General features: G+C 39.4%; 1 protein-coding gene across 2 annotated transcripts in view; it reads right to left on the bottom strand.

Annotated features, from left to right (window-relative positions):
- Nucleotides 1-21472, bottom strand: part of SPATA6 (spermatogenesis associated 6) — a 103459-nt gene that overhangs the window by 76918 nt on the left and 5069 nt on the right. For both annotated transcript variants that reach the window (XM_084787077.1, XM_084787078.1), the window contains exons 2-3: nt 4354-4491; nt 3224-3272 (exon numbers count right to left, since the gene is read on the bottom strand). In XM_084787077.1, coding sequence (XP_084643203.1) covers nt 3224-3272; nt 4354-4491 — 187 coding nt within the window. The remainder of the gene's footprint in view (nt 1-3223; nt 3273-4353; nt 4492-21472) is intronic.

The raw sequence follows: 21472 nt of genomic DNA, 5'->3' as shown, positions 1-21472 counted from the left end.
GAACAGAGATATTGTAGACGTTCCCTGCCTCTAGGACCGTATCTCAGAAGAGCTGGAGTGCTGATAACAAAAACATAACAGCAGTCTCAGGTAGAGACTGTTTCTAGGTACCGTAGGTGTGTGTGTATTTCTCCTGCTTCCTTTATTTTTGTTTTTATTGGTTTTCTAAGGGGTGCCTACTTGTTTAGATGCTTAGATGGGTGAGGAGGTAAAGAAGATCTGGAAGGAGCTGGAGGAGGGGAAATTATGATCAGAACATATTATATAAAAATTTATTTTCAATTAGAAAAAGAAAGAAAGAAAAATTATAGTCTATCGAGATGGTTCACCAGGCAAAGCAGTTCCCATACAAGCTAAATACCAGAGTTCAGTTCCCTGGGAACCAAAGAAAAATGCCTGTGGGAATAGTGGTGCTCACCTATAAGCCCAGCAGGCAGGAGGCAGAGACAGGGGATCCCCAGAGCAATAAAGTACAAGCTCCTAGTTCAGAGGAGTAAGGGATCCTGTCTTAATATATAAGGTGAAGAGTAGTCCAGGGTGACATCACACATCATCTACTTTTGACCTACACACACACACAGAGAGAGAGAGAGAGAGAGAGAGAGAGAGAGAGAGAGAGAGAGAGAGAGAGAGAGAGAGAGAGAGAGAATTTTGTTAGTAAACAGAAAAGAATGGTGTATTATAAAAATAACACTTTGCCAACCTGAGTGAAAAAGATGGTTCTCAGCAGATGCCAAGGCTAGTAGATCAAAAGCTGACTAGAAAGTTACCATAAAGGTTTCAGGAAAATGCTGCCCAGAACAGACATGACCAATCTCTGCATTACTGAGGACAAGATATTCATGTCACTTGACATGACACAGTAAGCACACAACAGCAACTACCAAGGACTCTTGCCAAATAACAAAACAAAATGCAATAATCCTGAATCCAAACACCTCCAGTTCTAATCAGCAGCTTATATAATATAAGCAATAAACAAGCCCAACAGAGCATTGGTAAGGAAGCAATTAGCTAATATAAGAGATAGGACATTCTGAAGGACCTAGTTTTCTCACTCCCAGAATTAAAAACAAACAGAAAAATGTGGAACACCATTACAGACAAAGAAACTAAGAAATAAATAGCCACATACTGTCAGCACTAAAGCCTGTGAAGATCCTCATTTTAAGAAACTAAGTTTAAAAAGACATTTGAGGGACAGATGAGGAAATAGGACAATAACTAAATGGCTTTATTGAAGAACTGTTGGTTTTGTTAAGAGGGGAAACAACATGGTGGCTCTTCTTTTAAAGAGCCTGCATCTGTTACACACCTGTAGTACAATAACACAATGTATAAAATATGCATTTAAACAGCCCATCTATATTATAAGTGGCTGGCAGAAACACGGTACAAGATTAATGAAATCTCAAAAACGACTGAAGCCAGGTGATAGGCACACGGGCATCACTCCACTGAGCAGAGTGGTCTCTCCACTAAGTGTATTCTTCATTTGCCATATTAGAAATCATTAGAGAACAAAGAAGACTGTACAAAAATGAAAACGACTAAAAGAAGAAAAAAGATTTTGTAGGTGAAGATGCTGTGGAAGTCATCTGAGAAGGGGCACACAAGGCCAAACTAGATGCCATGAGGACAGAGCAAAGTGAAGTTCAGAGACGTGAACAATGGAACACCAACACGTGAAGGTATGGGACAGGGGAAATCTTAACCGGCATTAAAAAGCAGCACTTTACTTCATGAGTAGAGGATCAAGAAAAAAAACTGAACCAGGGAAATCATGATTTTTTTTCTCTTTCTTTTTCTTTTTTTTTAATTGAAAAATAAAATCATTCATATTATATCTCAATTGCTATCCCATCCCGTGCATCCTCCCATTCCTTCCTCCCTCCCGCTTTCACCCCATTCCCATTCCCTATGACTGTGACTGAGGGGGTCCTCCTCCCCTTGAATATGATGCTAGGGTATCAAGTTTCTTCTTGGTAGTCTGCTATCCTTCCTCTGAGTGCCATCGGGCCTTCCCATCAAGGGGACATGGCCAAATAAGGGGCACCAGAGTTCGTGTGAAAGTCAGTCCCCAGTCTCCACTTAACTGTGGAGAATATTCTGTCCCTTGGCTAGGTCTAGGTAGGGGTTTGATGATGACTGCACATATTGTCCTTGGTTGGTGCCATAGATCAAGCAGAACCCCTAGGCCCAGAGCTGCCCACATAATTTTTTTTCAAGTAATAATCACCAGTAACTAGTAATCTGATACCCTAAAATTTCTAACCAAATAGCAGGGAAAACGTTAAGTTTCATTCAATGGAAAAATATTTCAAATGAGAGAAATGGTTGCTCCAATGGTTCTAATATATAGTTTCCCAGGTACTAAACAAAATGTTCAGCAAATACTAAATGCATAGAGCTACAGGCAACAATTATCACTGAGCTTCTTTACCACAGTGGAAAATACAATGTCAGGTCCTAGAACAGAAATGAAATAACAAGATACTGGCACCTGGTACAAAGGAATATCTGGATAAGTCACTAAGCCATAATTCCCATGAAAACAAGCAGGTGGGCTTATTTGCACTCTCTCTCCTAAGCTTTAAGCCCAGCGCCAGGTGCCATGGGGGTGGGGAGTGAGGGGGAGCCTGAGGGCCGCAGGAGTGATGGCCAGCACCAGTGCCACCGCTGGCCTTCCGAGATGCAAAGACCAGTCGGGAATCTCAGACCCTTTCAACTTCTAAACATTTTACAACTAGAGCCTGAGTGGGCTTTTCCCAAGGGTACACACCTAACACTGATGTGGGTGTAGCTTTTCCAGCTGAGCCCTAAGGTGATACGAAGAATGCACTGTCAACCCGAGCCTTGAAGAACAACTGATGCCACCTAACGTAAGGGCCCTGATGTGTTCAGCCAGGCCACCTTGCGCTTCCCTGAGGCTTTTGACTCCTGTGACTCTTACACTGTCTGCAGGGCAAAGCTCCACCTACCGTGACCTCCATCAGAACACTCCAAACCATCTTGATCAAAAGTCTCAGTTCATTCACAACAAAAAGATAAATGCTTTACTGTTTCAAGTGGACTTTGAAATTCTAAAAATTATGAAAATGTCTCAGTTCAACACTTTTGAAACCCTACTAGACCTTTTAAACTTTTATTTAACTGCAAATAAAACAGCATAAGGATGATACTCTGAAATATTTTCAGTCAGTAAGTAAAATTAAAAACTTACACTCAAGTTGTGCAACCACATCTCCAGGGTCTACTGCTTCAGGGAACACCTGCAATGAGAGGGTGGGAGGCGAGGGCACAGCAAGGCCGGGGTGAGAAGAGGAAGACATCAGTAACTGACTGTTTTTCCCATTCATATTCCCAAAATGTCTCTCCTTGCACAACCAAAGAAAAGTCTTGGTTTGTTTGTGGGTTTCGGTTTGTTTGGTTTAGTTTTGGTTTTTGAAAGAAAAATTCATTATGTAGCCCAGGCTGGTCTTGAACTCTCAATCCTTCTGCCGAAGCCACTCAAATCCTGGGGTTACAGGAATAAATCATCACGGCAACCCTCCAAACAAATCTTCAACAATAATGAGAACTGCCAGTTTCTCTCAGCTCCCCATGATTTCATAAATATGTTTTCTCACTGGATCTGTCTCTCAGCAAAATAACTCCTCACAGGAAACCATTGTTTGTTAGCTCTCTACTTACAATTCTCTCCCACCAGACCTCCAGATAACTGCTAGTGTGATTCAAGCTCAAAATACCATAGCCTTTTTTAACAATTTAAATATATATTTCTCTCATATTCTCTCATCCTTCATGTATTGTATTTATTTTGAGCTTCAGGAAGACATAGTTGTACCTTATTTATCATGTGTCATCAGTATCTACAACAGTCCATAGAACAGAGAAGAGAGTGAGCAAAGAGAAAAAAAAGAAAGCAAAGAGGGAGAAAGGGAACAGAGTGGGGAGAAGGGGAGTTGGACGGAGGAAAGACTGGAGGACAAGACACTAGCAGGAAAGGGAATACAACTGAAAATAATTACCAATACCTGTTCTTTTAAGGAAAATGAAGAGAGAAACAGAAAAGCACAAGGTATTCCTAAGTAAAACTCAAAATATGCTCATCTATTTGTGCCTTATTTTGTACAAAGTTACTATTCGGCAGTCAGGATGCCATGCTTTCCATTAAGCGTAATAAGATGTTTTAGAAACAGGCTTTAGAAAAGTCAACAGACTCAGTGCATAAAATAAGGAATATTTTCAAAAGTCTAAATATGTTACAACTTGTCTTTTGAATTAAACCAAAGCACATAGTCAGCACTTTGATTTTTGTTGGCTAATACTTGATCTGACTTTTGAACTCACCTTTTCAAACACCATTCTGGCATTGAAGACCAACGGAAAAGTGGCTGGGACACATTGTGTCTTTTTGTATTGGCCAAACACACAGATACTAAGATAGATGTCCTCCTTGTCTTTCAGCACCACTCCTGGACAAGTTACCTGAAAGCAATTAGATAAGTGGCTGTAACTGCATTGTAATTCACTGAGTTAACCCACTAGCATGCGGCAAACAGCTACTCCTCACCCAGACAATTCACTAAGTTCTGTGAGATGCCTTCCCTCTTAGAAACCTAGCACTTTCTATCTGGTAATTTGTGCCACATCTAAAACCATATATACTTGTTTGGGGGACATGCCCTAATAATTTAGTAATTTTAAACAGTCAGCCTTTGTCTCTCACTTCTGCTGAATGCATACATAAAGTTATTCAATATCGCTTATTCATGAAGGAGTAGCACTCAGCAGAAATAAGCCATTATACTCAAGGACAGGAACAAAACCGCAAATTGCATGGATCTATTCCCTATTACCATGAAGAGTAGTCCACACATCCTGTCATCAGAACTGATAGGATAAATTTTCAAAGCCCGAAAAATCATTTTCTAGACTAATCAAGTATATTTTAAATAATAAATAGCATTTACCTGTCCTCGTTGTTTTAGTTACTTTTCTATTGATGTGATAAGGCATTATAAATTAAACAACTTATAGAAAAAAGTTTATTGGGGGCTTAGAGTTTCAGAGGGTTAGAGTCCATGGTAGAGAGTATGGCAGTAGGCAGGCAGGCATGGCACTGGAGCTACAGTAGCTGGGAGCTTACATCTCGATCCACAAGCACAAGGCAAAAAAAGCTACTGGGAATGGCTTGGGCTTTTGAAACCTCAATGCCCAGCCCCCTTAAACACCTGCTCCAACAAGGTCACGCCTCCTAATCCCTCCCAAACAGTTCCACTACCTTGGGATGAAGTACTCAAACATAAGAGCCTGGGGAGACCATTCTCACTCAAACCACCACACTCTTTATGATTTCCAGAAAGTGTGTAGAGGAAACGTTGAGTTCCCAAACAGCACACAGCAGTCTCTTCAATCCCTGACACATTCCAGCATCAGTGTTCAGCCATATCATTAACAGGATATTAAAATTCTTTTAAGACTTGAATCCAACATAATAATATTACATAATACCCTACTCCCTAACAGTGTATTCAAAATATAAGGAACCATTTTTAGTAAGCCTAATGCTCAAGGCACTGAGGCAGGAGGATCATAAGTTCAAGGATATCCTGGGCTACATAATGAAAGTCTGACTCAAGAAAGAATAGTATTTTCACTTTTTTCTAAACATATAATCAATTTCTTACCCAACGTTCTTCCATTGCCTACAAAATAAAAACGTGATAGAAAGTAAGAAGCAGGGACTGTGCTCCTTACTCTCCCATCCCATTTCCTCTGCATGTACTTCTGCCATCCACCGAGCCACAGGTCACTGTCATTTCCACCCAAACCATGTCGACTCACCAGCTATGATAATTCAATTTCATTCAAACATTTGATGCTACCTTAATACTACACACATATGACTGAAATTCTAACAACACTATATAGTTCTCTTACAGTTAAATCACAATCTGTATGCATCTAAGAAAGTGACACAGATGTCTCATCTCTTTAATCTGGTTATACATTCCCTGAGGAAAGAGGTTTTCTTTTCTTCATCATTTATACCAAAAATATGAACTTTCAGAATTAAAAACTTTAGATACTATTTAGTACAGCAATAGATATTTCATACATAAGAACATCAGGACCTAAGAAAGCTAAGGTGGTTACCAATAGTGCCACAAGGCAAATGATTGATACAATTAAGTCAGTACATGTAGAGCACTTGGGACAGTGCCTGACAGTTCATCCATGTAGTCACCAATACTGTTCTTAAAACAATGAAATTCTCATGGTTTGCCATGTTAACACTCGCTACATTACACAGAGGATAGACACTGCATGTCCCTTGGTACAAATAAGTCAAGAATATTTTGGGGAAGGGGGTATTTTCAAGACAGGGTTTCTCTGTTGTTGCCTTGGCTGTCCTGGACTCGCTTTGTAGACCAGGCTGGCCTCAAACTCACAGAGATCCACCTGCCTCTACCTCCCTGAGTGCTGGGATTAAAGGTGTACACCACTGTGTACAGCTAGAAGTCAAGAATACTTTTATGCCAGATATTTTGGCTCCATTTTCTTCTCTACTATTCCATTTTTTACTTTTCCCCTAATAATTTACAACTGATCATGAAAACCAAGTTTCTCAGCAAACTTCATTCTGTTAGCTTTATTTCCCACTCTAATAAAAACTAAATTTGTCATACTGTCCTCATTGGAGTCCCTTTCCAATTTGTAAAATATACAAAAGTGACGGCCAACAAGAAGGCTCATGGGTAAAGAAACCTGGTGACCTGAATTTAAAAATCAATAGACATTCAAGAAGACAAATCTTAAAAGCAAAAGGAGAGAAATATAACATGAACCCAGAAAAAAAAAAGGTGGAATGGCTCAGCTGAAAAAAGAAAATTTTCAAAAAATAATTTAATAAAAAAAATGTTCATCACAAAGGAAAGGAACTAAGAGGCTATCAGATTAAAAACAGGGGAAATACTAGCACAACTCTGGTACAAAAGCAGTAAAGTCTTTCAAGTAGACGTGAGAGGGAATATCCAGGAACTCATGTCCACATAAAGAAAGAGCAGTAGAGCCCAGCTGTGTGTTATATATTTTTCTTCCCTATTGAATCCTATCTATGTAAAAGGCAATGGCAAGGCTGGGACAGAAGCTCAGTGACACAGCAATTGCCTACAGTGCATGAGGCCCTAATTTCAATCCCCAGTACCTATGGAAAGACAAAGAGATATTCACATGGAATAACAGCTACTAAACTGCTACAAATCAAGTTCTCTGGGTCACTTAAAGAAAAAAAAAGGACACTAAAGTTAAGAGGCGTCAGGAAGGTGAGGAGCTAGGGGAAATGGGAAATATGACCAAAATACACTATATACAGATATGAAAGTCACAAGTAATTTTTATATGTGCAAGGATGTAATCTTTTGATAACAGTACTATAATAAAGGTAGAAAGCAGAACAAAATAGGAACAAAAATTTTAGCGTTACTAAAATGAAACTGGCACTAATCCATATTGGATTAATAAAAATGAAGATGTTAAATGTAAGCTGGGCACAGGGGCACACATCTGTAGTCCCAGTTCTCAAGGAGGCAGAGGCAGGTGGCAGATCTCTGAGTTCAAGGCCAGCCTGGTCTACAAAGCAAGTCCAGGACAGCCAAGGCTACACAGAGAAACCCTGTCTTGAAAAAAAATTAGCAAAAAGAAACTAAAATGAAAAGTAATTAGCAAATTGCAACTGACACCAACTTGTGAAGAAAAAATTAGTTTTCTCCAATAGAGTCTGACTGAGTATACAGTGTACACACAAAGCACATCTGAGGGAAGGCCTGTGCCTAGCAGTAGACGTCAACACAAAACTAACTCAATGGTAGGTTTGGAGACTTTTGTCCCACATTGCTTTCTTTGGACAGTTTTTTTTTATCTTATTGTTCTTTTGCTTATATATTATAGTTTCCGATTTAGTGTTTTGTGGGGGTTTTGTTTTGTGTATATTTCTAGTGGAGTCTTGGGGGGGAGGGGTGTTTGTTTGCCTGTTTGTTTCCTAACAGAGAGAAAGAAAGGGCATGGAGTGGGGTGGATGGAGATGTGGGGAGGATCTGGGAGGAACCAGGGAGGGAAAAGTGATCAGAATATATTATATGAAACGGTTTCGGTAAGAATTTTTTAAATGTTATTGTGAACCTCATATCCAATCAATCATGAAAAAAACTAAAATAAAACAATAAAAAAAAAGTTAGAACAAAAGGAGGAGGCCGTGGTGGTTTGAATGAAACAGCCCCCGAGGCTCACAGGGAGTGGCACTATTGGAAAGAAGTAGGATGCAATTAAGGCCTTGTTGGAGGAAGCGTTTCGCTAGAGATGGGCTCTGAGGTATCAAAGCTCAAGCTCAAGGCCCAGTGGCTCTCTCTCCTCCTGCCGCCTGCCAGACTCAGATGTACACCTCTCAGCTACCAGAGACAATAATGGAAATAAGCAAAGTCCTAAGACACAGACTACAAATAGCAAAATGACAGCAGTAAATCTATCTTTCCTACAGTTATATTAAGGGAAAATCCACTAAGCACACCTATCAAAAGGTATAGGCAGAATCAGCTCTAGCAGTTCACATTGCTAGAGGTGAGTACGTGCAGAGTAAAGGAGAGCAGCTGGACCAAAAGACGTCAGGCTGCAAAGCCCTTCCCAACAGTAAGTGCTGAAAATCTGCAGGGAAAATTCACTCTGTTCACTGTGAAACATGGAAGATGTGAGCATCTGCTAGATAAGAACCCACAGCCAGGTCCAGACTTAGAGAAACAGCCTCATGGATGAATGCAAGCCCAGGACTACAGCAGTTTAAGACGCACGGAGTAAAACTAAGGGAAGTAAACACGGGCATATTCAGAAGCTCCACAGAAACTCCTGGGGATGGAGGCAAGTTGTATCACCCAGACCCCTGAGAGCACACACCATCCCCTGGTGGCCTCGCACCAAGTGAAAGCTCATCCCAACTCCAGTTAGTCCTCCTGGAGAGATGCTCTGTGGTGAAGAGCATCCACTGTTCTTCCACTTCCATTCCCAGCAACCACCTCAGGTGGCTCACAACCATCTCTAACTCCAGCTCCAGGAGATCGGAGCCTTCTTCTGGCCTTCACAGGCACCCAGACACGTGCAGTGTACACACACACACACACACACACACACACACACACACACACACACACACACACATTTAAAAATAAAAGATTCCAAGAGAACAGGTTGGGGGCAGGCCAGAATTAGTTATTTTGGGCTTATGTCAAGATCCAACATATATGGCCTCCGTTCCACTTTGTTAGCTCAATTCTATTTCTGCTGATTGTATGTATGGGACAGAGAGGAAAAGCTAGACACCCAAAGTCATACATATTAGCTTCTATTCTGGGACTTATGTTTCAGCAGTAAGGAAGAAGTGATACAAATGCAGAACGTGGATGGATTTCAAAAGAACTGGGTTGAGAGAACCAAGACATAACAACTACTGCTCGGTTCAGATAAATGTAATTACAAGAGCATTTTGTACTGCAAGATATAGTGTGACCTATGGAGCATTTTAATCTAAAGAAAATTAAAAGCCCTACAGCTTACTTCAGAGTCGGGTTTCATGGTTTTCCTTTCCGTCCAACTCTGGAAGGATACAGATGCCTTTAACAGACCTCTCTAATCTACCTGAAGTTGAAAGACACCAAGGAGAAGCACTACCTGTAGCCCCCTCCTGAGTTTCTATAATCTAATCTCCTATCACAGCAGGAAAGAATGTAGTCTGACACACTGGACAGGCTTTTATTCTGTCCTGTTATGATTTCAATCTAGGATGTGCCCCATGAGCTCATATTTTGAGTACCAGGTCTCTAGCTGGTGGCAGTACTTTGAGAGGTTGTGAAAGTATGGAGATATGGGGCCTGACTGGTGGGTAGAGACTTCTAGGAGCAAACCTTTGAAAAGTATAGTGGCCACTGGTTCTGATCTAGCTTATGGCCTGCCACTGTGTGTGGAATCTATCACGTGCCCATCCCTGTCATGGTGAATTGATGTCCTTCAGAAGCCATGAGCCAAAATGCCCCTCACAATGTTTCAGCCATGCATTTTGGTGACTAAAATATGACATTGGTATGACTGCTACTACTAAATCTGACTTACGGTTTTTAGGCTCTGGGTACAGATTGGGAAAGGACTATGGAAAAATTTAGAGGTACAAACTGGAGCAGGAAGAGTTAAGATAGATAGATAGATAGATAGATAGATAGATAGATAGATAGATAGATAGATAGATAGATAGATAGATATCAGTACCTACAGGTATCAGCTGGGCACAAGGACTCTATAGAGAACAGAGCAAGAAATCTGCTTCATTCTGCCCACTTCCTAGAGTTTTAGGTTAATCTAAACTCAAAAGCACCAGAGTAATTTATTTTGTGGAAGAAATTTCCAGACAGCATGGCTTCCAGGCTTGAGCATGGCTATTACTGGCTGCTTTAACCAGGTTTATAGTGACAACTCAGAGCCAAAACAAGAGCAAAAGTATATAAAATAAATACAATTCGGAAGCATTGCATTTAATGGTGTAGACTGTGTAGATGCAGATTTTGTAACTGTTAAAGAAGTTAGCACCATTAAATAGAAAATGTAGGTAGCTCACACTAATAGGAAAGGTGCCTGAGGATAAGACACTTCATCTTAAAGCCCCAGACTCTAAAACTGAAACCCATTTGAAAAAACTCATTTGGAAAGCTAACACCTCTATAGAACAACAGTGCTGTCAGGCAAGAGGTTAGTTGTAAGAGGGACTGACCTGAGACCCCCTGCCGCAGATATGACATAAAAGACAGCAGGCAGCAGTGGTTGTACAGCATTATCCTCTGAGCTCAGAAGACCTCTGATTACTTCAAGAGAACCTCAATAGTAGGCTTGCTTAGTGTTAAGTTCCCTCATAGAAGGAAGTGATGGGGTGAGTCACTGAACTTGTAAGATTCCAGATGCTCAAGTCTACACCTGGCCAGCTGCAAGTACTTCTGCCCTAACTGTGTGTAGCCTTGTGGTCCTGGGAGGTGGTAGAGTATATAAACTGTTGGGAGTTAGCTGAAGGGAGGCCAGGTATGTAGCTATGCGAACACAACATCCACAGTGGGTTAAGACTTTCTGGTGGTGAGGCTGCTTTGGGGTCACCTACCGAGGAAACTCAATGGTTTCCCAAATTGGACTCTGATGGAGTTATGCTTTGGTTTGTCACTGAATCATGTAAGAAAGGGATAGGTGTTTGTTCATGTCTCCCAGAGGAATAGTGCCAACAACAGGAAGTTACTCCATCTTGGCCATAAAGATAGCACAGGATGGTCACCTGAAACGAGATGTGAAAACCATCCATGGAGGTCCGTCCAGATGGACAAGCTCAGGGCTCCCAAAACAGGATGTAAAGTCCAATTAGTGGCAGCAGTCTCTGGATGGGTCAGTTAAAACCAACTTGCTCGTGGTCCTCATGGGATGCATGCACCAAGTGCTATTACCCTTTACCTTAGAGAATTTTTTGACTTTAGGAATAACTTAAATTCATACTTCCTTTTTCTTTATTCAAAATAGAATGAGTTATGGGTAAAATGAACTTTCTGGGAAAAAATGGCACACCCATTTCCTGGAAATGCCACCCTTGGGAATGGTGCATAAGAGGGAATAACAGAAAAGAAAGGCCCCATGCCCGCTAGGATCACAAGCATTGCTGCTTGCCTAGGCTTTGCTCCTTTTCTAAAGAGCACACTCTTGCTTCTTTGCTTGCTCTAATTAAATTCTTGGCTGCTTCATCTACTACTGTGTCCCATCAGAATTCTTCTCTTTCAGGCACTAAGAACATATACTGTCTCTCATGTCAAGATCAGAGGAAACTGGAGCTGTTCCCCACAACAGTGTCACACAGGGAAGGGTCTCCCATGCTGAACACAGAGGTCAGTCACTGCAGCCATGTTCCCAGAAGGTGCAGCACTATCTGGATCTGGCAGCAGTATCTGCCATCATCCGCACTGTACTGGTTTTGCAGAAATTCAGAATGTAAGACTGAGGGGGAGGGGTCACTGGAGGCCAAGGTTTAAGAGGGAAGACAATGCATAGCAGGGTCTGATTCCATGCACAGAGTTCCTCAGATCGCATAAACATTGGAGGTGACATAAGAGGCTGAAGATGCCGGAAACATGGACTATGTGCTGAAGAAGGCTACAAACTGAATGGTGATGGTCTAAGAGATAAGCGACATGTGTGGTCAAAAGTAGCACCATAGGGATCAAGAAACCCAAGCCAGCAGGAGTCCAGTGGTGCTAGCACATGCCCCGGTGCTGGAAATGGAGCCATGGCTTTTACCGTCTGCCCTGCTGGGTTATGGTCTTCATTTGGTGTCATTGACTCCTACCATCTTACTTTTCCTCTTTTGGAGAAGGGGAATGGTCACATATATTAGCATTGTGTAGCTTGCTTTTGATTCTATATGGGCTTCTGATAAAAAGAAAACAAAAACTACTTGCATTTTAGATAGCTTCAGCTGTCAACTTGACCCAACGCTGAGTTGTCTGAGGGGCCAGTCCATCAGACTGGCCAATGAGCATATTTGTAGGGATTTTCTTGATTGCTAATTGATAGAGAGCCCATTCCACTGTGGGTACTGCCTAAGAAAGCTAAATGAGCATGCCAGAGAAAGACAGGCAGTAAGCAGCATCCCTCCATGGTTCCTACCTCCAAGCTCCTGCCTGAATTTCCTCAAAGATGGACTTTGGTCTGGAAGTTTAATATGAAGTCAGCCTTTTTCCCCTCGAAATTCCTTTTGGTCATGTTGTTTATCACAGCAATAAAAAGGTAAACCACAAAAGAAATGGATACCAGCAGTGAAGTTTCAGAGGGAAGTTTATGAGAGTCCCTCAAAAACTCTGTCAAGGTGATTCATATATTTGAAGTAAGAATCTAGAAGTAAAATTCTCTAAGCTTCCGTGGGACAATAAATACTGATCATATGGGGATGAAAAATTAGTTGTGATTAATGGAAGGTTGACTTCATCAAGGTATTGCGGAAGCTAAAGCCACAGGACATCCACAAGTTCAGAGGCCATTGTGGAGAAGAGCTGACTTGAGCCTATGAGACAAGCTGTGTGTGCTAAGACAATGAAGTGCACTGACCCTAGCCCTTTAAAGCCCAGAGGATCATGAGTGAGTCCAAAACCTCAAGACCTCAAACACTGAGCGACTTAGACTATGCTTTTTCTCTGTTCTTACTGTAACTGCCATGGTTCTTTCCTCTTGGAATAAGAATGTATATAACTTGGGGGAGGTGCACGGTTTGGCTTGCTTGTGTTCTTTTTTAGCTTTACAGAAGCCCGGAGTTAGAATAGCATAGGTGTTTAAATCAATAGAATTTTTTAAAGACAGTGGGACTTTAAAGTTATACTGTATTCTATATTATATAATATTAGCCTGAGATCTTAGGGAAGACAAAAAAAGGAAAAGTTATGCTTTAAGGTGACATACTGGTATGCCAAGTTGACAAGGAATGGAATTTCCTAGATAATTTCAAGTGTCAACTTTTTATCTGAGGTAGTTCCAGTTGGAGAACTGCCTCAATCAGATTGGCCAGCAGACATATTTGTGGAACATTTTTTGATTGCTAATTGATTTAGAAAGACTTAGCCTACTGCACGTGGTGCTATCCTAGGCCAGTGGGCCTGGACTGTATATGAAATGGAGTGAGGAAGCCAAAGAGAAAGATGCAGTAAGCAGCGTTCCTCAGTAGTTCCTACCTTCAGGTTCCTGACTTGAGTTCCTGCCTCACTTCCCTCAGAAAGGGACTTTGATCTGGAAGTGTAAGATGAAATAAGTTGTTTCCTTCCCTAGTTGCTTTTTATCATATTTTTTATCACAACAACAACAAAAACAAACAAGCTGGAATTCCTTGAGTCTGAACCATGTTAAGACTATGGTGGCACTTAAATTCTGACCGAGTGTATCTATGACCTTTAGGTGAAGTGTCACGATGCATAGCTAGACTATCCCCCTTCAGCTCCCAGTTATGAGCATTTCATTTCCCACTGAGCACTTGTGATGGTTGGGAAGATGCTGCTAACCTCAGGTACAGGCCGGTGAGGCAGGGCTTTGGAGGACGTTCACACCTCAAGCTCCCATCCAGCTGCCACTTCCTTCTGTACCATCACATGCAGAACCACCTCGTTCCCACTGCCATGAACACTGCCAATGCCCTTCCTTCCTGCCATGATGAACTAAAACTGTGAGCCAAATAAATCTTTTCTCACTTAGCTATTCCTGCCAGGCATTTTTGGTCACAGCAACACAAAAGTAACTAATGTAAATACCAGAAAGTCTTATTTACAATCCATCTGTTCGGGGAGCCAAACAGAATTCTCACAAGGACTTTGTATAGTCTCCAAGCCAACTGAGTTCTCATAAAATTTTTAAACTGTTTCCCCGACTCTTCCCTGTGGTAAAATGGAGCATATAAATTTCTGAATTATGTTAAGCTATAAGTACTCACAACCCTTTGGTACATTCCTCCTTTATACATTAAGAAAATTTATGACTTTAGATGAAATTATCTGCATTTAGTCCTTCCTCGTTCCCTTATAAATATCTCTTGATCTCATGAGATTTCTTGATCTCATTTCTTTGTTATCCTGTACCCACATGTACAGTTGTTTACATATATAATTAGCTAAATTCTGCATATTAGAGAATGTGGTTTATTCATTTCTGAGATTATGTGAATGCAAGTAGTAGAGATGAATTATGAAAGAGGATTAAAGCTAATTGTTTTTCTAGTTCAAATTCTGTGACAGATTTTTGGGGGGTTGGGTGGTAGATAAGAACATAAAATATATTTAATACTAAAAGTTTAAAATTTAATATGAAGCTTCACAGCATCTATGCTGAATGTCCATTCTAACTGTATATAAGTTTATTATTTGCATAGATTTGGGGGCTAGTGAATTTTGGTGTGTGATATTTTTATTTCTTTGAAAGTTTATTTTATAGTAAAGCTTATAAAAAACAGAAGCTACTACCACTGGTTATATAAATTATATAAATATCTGTGAGACATTTGAAATCAAAGACATAACTGACCATAAAAAGGTGGAAAACATTGTAATCAAGCAGCAACCAAAACATACTGACTACATTAATAAACAAATATGCAATGAAACAAAAAGTGTTACTAGAAACAAAGAAAGGCAGTTAATTATCATATAACAATTGGAAATATATTAAGAAATATATCAAGATGACATAGCAATTATAATCAAATAGAATTTACAGAACCATAAACACATGAAGAGTATTAGCATACTAAATACATGAACCAAATGAACATCTCTCCAAAGTAGTTAAATAAATCTGAAAATATGTTCAACATTGGTTAAGATTAGGAAAATGCAAATAAGCCACAATGTAATTATCTCCACCAGTTATTAGGATGGCTATAATAAAGTATGGACAACAACAAGAAATTGTAACTTTAATATGTAAGCAATACACATAAAAATCATAAACCTACTATGGAAAATATTTGAAAGTTTCTCAGAAGCTAACCGTGAAGTCCAGCAATCAAACTCCTGGATTCTTGTGACCACTGAAAGCTTAATCCTACATAAAAGTGTATAAATCGGTATAGAAATATTATTCATAATATCCAAATAGTGGGTACAATTTAAGTATTGTTCAACCAATAAATGGATAATGTAGTATACCTATAGAACAGATTATTATTTGACTGCAAAAATGATTAAAGTACCACATCCATGGCATCCCAGGGATAAATCTTAACTACATCAAGCAAAATGACAAATGATTATGTAATTCCTTTTATAATTTGTACACAGTAGTCAAATCCTTAGACATAAAATTATCCCTCGTGACAAGCTAGAAGAACAGATAACAGATGTGACAGTGGTCAGCTCTCTGAGAAGGGAAGAACATTTCACATTTATTTCACACCTGATTCATACTGGATTCTATTCCACTTCAAAGAGAAAACAGGAATTTATAAAGTTAGAGTATGAAAATAATATTTGCCTCATTACCATCAACCCTATGCTCCCCACGTTGCTTTTGGTCATGGTGTTTTCCACAGCAACAGAAGCCTAATTAGGACACCACTCCATGCATAAAAGACACGTTGTAACATTAAATATTAGGAATTTCCCTTCAGTTCTTTTTCTACCATCCAGGGGTTTCTTCACAAAATGTAAGGCCCCTCCTGTAAAAGCTCTCAAGAAACTAGGAACTGAAGGAAAGTTCTTTACTAATAAAAAAAAATATCTAGGAGAAACCCTAAATCTAACACCAAACACCATACTTAAAGAGTAAATGCTTGCCCCTGATATCAATAAAATTTGACACTAAATACTACAAGGTTCTCTCTTGGTTCCAGCCAGTGTACTACGAAAAGAAAAAAAATTTAAATGAAAGAAAATAATGAAGTTCAAAGAAGTAAAATAATATACTAAAGACAACATTATTACTTGTGCTCAATTACAAGTAAGCTTCTTGAATTAAGTTAAATGAAGCCAAAGGCCATTATATATAAATCAATTGTATTTCCACATTGAAAAATGACATTTAAAAGAGTTTTTTTAAATATCACTTATAATAGCTTCAAAAAAAACATAAGCTACCTGAGACAGTCCATCTTCTTTGTCAGCTTGACTGGATTTATAGTCAGCTAGGAGGCGGCTAGTGGGGAATGCCTGCAACAGTATGGGGGAACTTCTAGAGCGGACTGATTGCTATGGAGAGAAGACCACACTGACGATGGGCAACACCATTCCTATGTACTGTGGGCACAGACATAATAAAAGATTGGAATGTGAGAGCCAGGCTAGTGCCAATGTTCTCCGTGAACTTCATCCAAGCTATGAAGAAAGCACCTCCATGTCACACTTCCACCACGACGATAGTCTACACAACATCAAGTCTAGAAGCAGAGTGCTAAGTGACCATGGACTACATCTTTTGAACCTGGGAGCCACAATAAAGATTTCTCCTTTTAGTTGTTTCCAGTTTCCATCGGCTGTTTGGTCAGAGAGATGCAAGCATATGGAGGGAGAAGTAGGGCCATCTCTATAACTAAGTCCAACTTTGTAGACTGAAGTCTGTCGGAGGAATTTGGAAGTTTGGGGAAGTAGGCTAGAAAAGGGTTTAATCGCTGTAAGCAAAGCTTAACAGGGGGTTCTGGGGGGAATTCAGAAGACTAAAACATGGGTCAGGAAAGCAGCGACAGCCAGAACTCATGAGGCTTCAGATGGGAACAAAGGCCTGACTGGAAATTGGACTGGAGGACATTTTATATTTGGGCAGAGAAAACATTTTATTGTATCTTAAATTTTTTGTAGCAGGTCAAGTTCAAAGTCAACATTTATTTGGCAAACGAAGTCTCTAGCCACCAAGTACTCAAGATGAGGCATGGTTACTGCTGGTTGCTGTCTGCTAGATTTACTGTTAGAACTGGGAGCACAAAACAAAGGACAAGGGTTTGAGAAGTTTCCAGACTGGCCCAAAAGGAGCAAGTTGAGAGTTAGGGGTTTGCCAAGGCAAATTATCTGGCCAATTCCTGAGATGTCCTCAAAACATGTTTCCCATGTGTCTAAGTGCACTGCTTCTTTTCAATGCCGCTAACAACCACACATTCTTGTCTGCAACTATTTAATTTCTAGGTGTTTTACTGAATTCCATCAAATGCGCAAGTGTCTTCCCACTCTAAGCCCAGCTCATGGAAGACAGAAGCAGTAAAATATCTGTGAGGTCCTGGCTAGCCTGGTCTACACAATGAGTTTAGGTGATTAAGAGCTAATCTGTGAGCTTGTGACTAGCCTGGGCTACAGAGTAAATTCAGGACAGCAAGAGGTTAGTCTGTGAGCTCACAACTAATCTTATCTTCAGAGTGAGCTCAGGTTGCAAGAGCTACACAGTGAAACCTTGTCTCAAAAAAAAAAAAAAAACCTAACTAACATGTATGTGTGTACATGTAAGTACACATATGTAGTTACAGTATGTGAAAAGTAGAGCAGGAAGGTGTGACTAGAACATACACATATAAATCCCATGAAATTGGAAACTAAATGTGTAAACAGATCATAAGCTATAGTGGGAAACAAAATAAGAATTATAAACTATTTGAAGTCATATAATTAAAAAATGATACTAACATATTTTTGAGATGGTAGGCAGGCCTCACTTGGACACAAATCAAGTGCCTTATGCAGATATTATGATGAGAAAAATACTGAGAAATGCAGAGAAGTGTGAAAGATTTAGGTGGTTAGCCCAAAGAAGTGAATCAGGTATTTACTTAAAGAGGTAAATACTAGAAGCTGCACTCTTATTTGTAATATTTACTTCTTAAACTGGGAGCAGGTAATTTTCATTATGTTATAGTTTGTAAAATTTTGTATATCTAAAAACGTTTCAAACAAAGTTTTAAGAGTAAAAATAAATATGCATGTAACTCAAAACACTAAAGCTCCCAACTAAACAACAAATGATACTAAACTTAAAATTTTCCCAGTCCAAGCCAGCAAAGCAGAGTGAAAGCATTATATACTAAACTAAAAATAATTTATCAAAGGAGCAAGAGCTCCATGTCAAAAACACACATGCTGGGCTGGAGAGGCAGCTCAGCGGTTAGAGCACTTAATGTTCCTGTGGAGAAACCACACTCCTGTCAGATGATTCATACTCTAGTTCAAGGGGATCTGACACCCTCTTGTGGCCTCTGCAGGCACCTGCATTTAAATACACATAATCACACAAGGAGATATGCACAAGTCCATGTGATTAAAAAGATAAATGGATAAAATAAAATACTTTTGTGTCTAGTTTTACAACTATGGGAACAATATATAGTTCCCTTAAATTTGAAAATCATTAAAAATAATTCAACTAGAATAATTTTAAAGTTAAAAATAAAAGCATACTACAGTAATTCAACAAATGAAAGCCTTACAGTTGATCTTATATTGGGTTGCCTATGCATGAAATTTCATTTGGAAGATGTCATTAAACAAAGAGTATTATTAGCCATCTCATAAGAATCAGTCTACTCTCATGGGTAAAAATTCAGAATCATAACTTCTTAAACTCAGAAAGTCTAGATAGATATCTGTACTTTTACATGCAACATTACAGAGAAGATTCTAGGCAATAACATAAGGACAAGTGGAAAAAAACAACAAAGGATCAGTCAGGAGTAAGCAAGGCTATCTTTATTTGCAAATAAAATGGCCTTCCACATAAAAACCATTAGAATTGATAAGAGACATCAGCAATGCTGCTGAACCCAAAATGAAAATCCTGAAAGTTCACAAAGAGGTATACAGGATTTCATAGCAGTGTTGCTTGTGGAAGCTCTCGTTGGAAATGTTCATCAGCCACAGGATGGACAAATAAAAAGTGGTAGGTTCACATAAGGGAGCCAGAGCCACGGCTTACAGGATTGTGGAGCTCCCTTTCACAAAGTTATATGTGATGAGTTATTCATGTATAGACAGAGCAAAAGTTCCAAATACATTGTTAATAGGACGGGAAGGGATGGGAAGGGAGGGGAACAGGCCAGCAGATGGGGTGGTAGCCCCCTCACTGCTGCTGATTACACTTGGGATTGCACACATTCTGAATATATGCTATACTTCATACACTGATTTTAAAAATCAATAGTACGTGAAAAATATGTGAAACGTTTATTCATCACAGTAAACATTTAAGTCCACAACATTCTTTACCAGCAAAAAAAAAAAAAAATAGAAAATAGAAAGAAAATATTACTGAAGAGAAATGGGGAAAAAAGCTTTTCCTACGAGATCACTGAAAAGTATATTACTTGTCATCAATAGATGTTTAAGTATTCAAAATATGTTTAACAGGAAAAAAATAATAAAACCTTATATTCATTCCTTGGGGCAGAAGACTGAACAGGGCCAGTCACAGAAAAGTAAACTGCTAGGATCAGAGGACCCCAGTTACTTAGTGCAGTCCAAAACACTCCTAGAGCCATCAGATTGGTGTCACTTTTATGGTTTTGGCCTCCAGAAATGTGAGGAAAAAAAACTATTTTAAGGTATGTTTTTCATGGCAGTCCTGGGAAACTAATATGAATGATACCTAAAGGCTCAAAGTTCCTGTTGTAAATGTACTCGCTGGTTAGTACTTGCAGGGCCTCCACTCTACATGACCCAGAAGCACTGAGGTCACAGTTCAGTGTCAGAGCACTTCCCTGAGATGCTCATGACCCTCAGTACAACAACAAAAGAACAAAACAATGACAACAAATAATAATAATAATAGTAATAACAATAACAAGTAAACAAAACTAAACATTCCAAAGCTTTCTTCTTTTTTAATATATTTTATTAATTTATTCATATAACATCTCAATTGTTATCCCATCCCTTGTATCCAAAGCTTTCTTCTTAAAGCAAGCATTGTGCAACTGATCTACACATATAACACATAAACCAAGCATCCTAACAAAAGAGAAAAATAAATAAATCACACAACAAAGGCATTTTTACATATTAATTATTTGGCCAGGGCTAAACTGGACGGTATGTTGCACCTGTATACAGCATCTGTGGGCATTTGTTGCCTTAACTCACAGGCAGAAGATAGAAAAATAGGATCAAAGGAAACACGGAGAGGCCTGAACTACATATGTGGCATTTGATTTCTTTAAATGAAGCAAACCTAAAATGCATCAATTGCTGAATGGGGAGGTCATAGTATCTATCACCTATATTTTTTCTGTTGTTAAACAGAAGGAGTCATGTTGTCTCCCACTTGTATTTTTTTCTGTCATTCTCAAATATTATGTAATTAAAAGGCTTTAATGGTAGCATGACAGTCCCTGATTTGATAAGGATCTCATGTATGAAGTGTCCAAATGGGTAGAGCCTGGAAAAACTCAGCTCTGTTTGCTGCATGCCGTCATTAGTTCCAGTTAGGTAATAAAGTGAAGTAAATATGGAGGTGAAAAACTCAGAATTATATCAAATAACCCAAACAAGTCTTAAAGAAACCTCCTCAGTCTCCTTGCTGATCTAATTAAGCTCTACAGTACTTTCTTCTATTAAAAAAAATGTGAACACTGAAATACTCAATAATAAAAAGTACAAAGTTGAAGCAGCAGACGTACCCCTTTTCTGTTAAAGATAAGTGTCCAATACTAAACATATAAAACCCTTGGGAAGTGTAATTCTCTAGATGCTTTGTAAAAACATGTGACTTGGTATACCATGTCATTCCTGAAAGATTCCTTGAGAAAGTCACACTTTTCTCCCAGCAATATATTTTCTCGCAAGTTATATGGCTTTGTTGGACAACACAAAATGGTGTGTGATCTGGCCCAACCTTTCCTGTCTGCTGTTCTTTGCTCTCATCTTATACAGCACTACAGGTCACACCTCCAACGTCACCCCAA

This window comes from Acomys minous (assembly GCF_964271855.1).
Source record: "Acomys minous genome assembly, chromosome: 6".
NCBI lineage: Eukaryota > Metazoa > Chordata > Mammalia > Rodentia > Muridae > Acomys > Acomys minous.
Note: the sequence above shows the minus strand (reverse complement) of the source record. Positions and strands in the feature narration are given on the sequence as shown.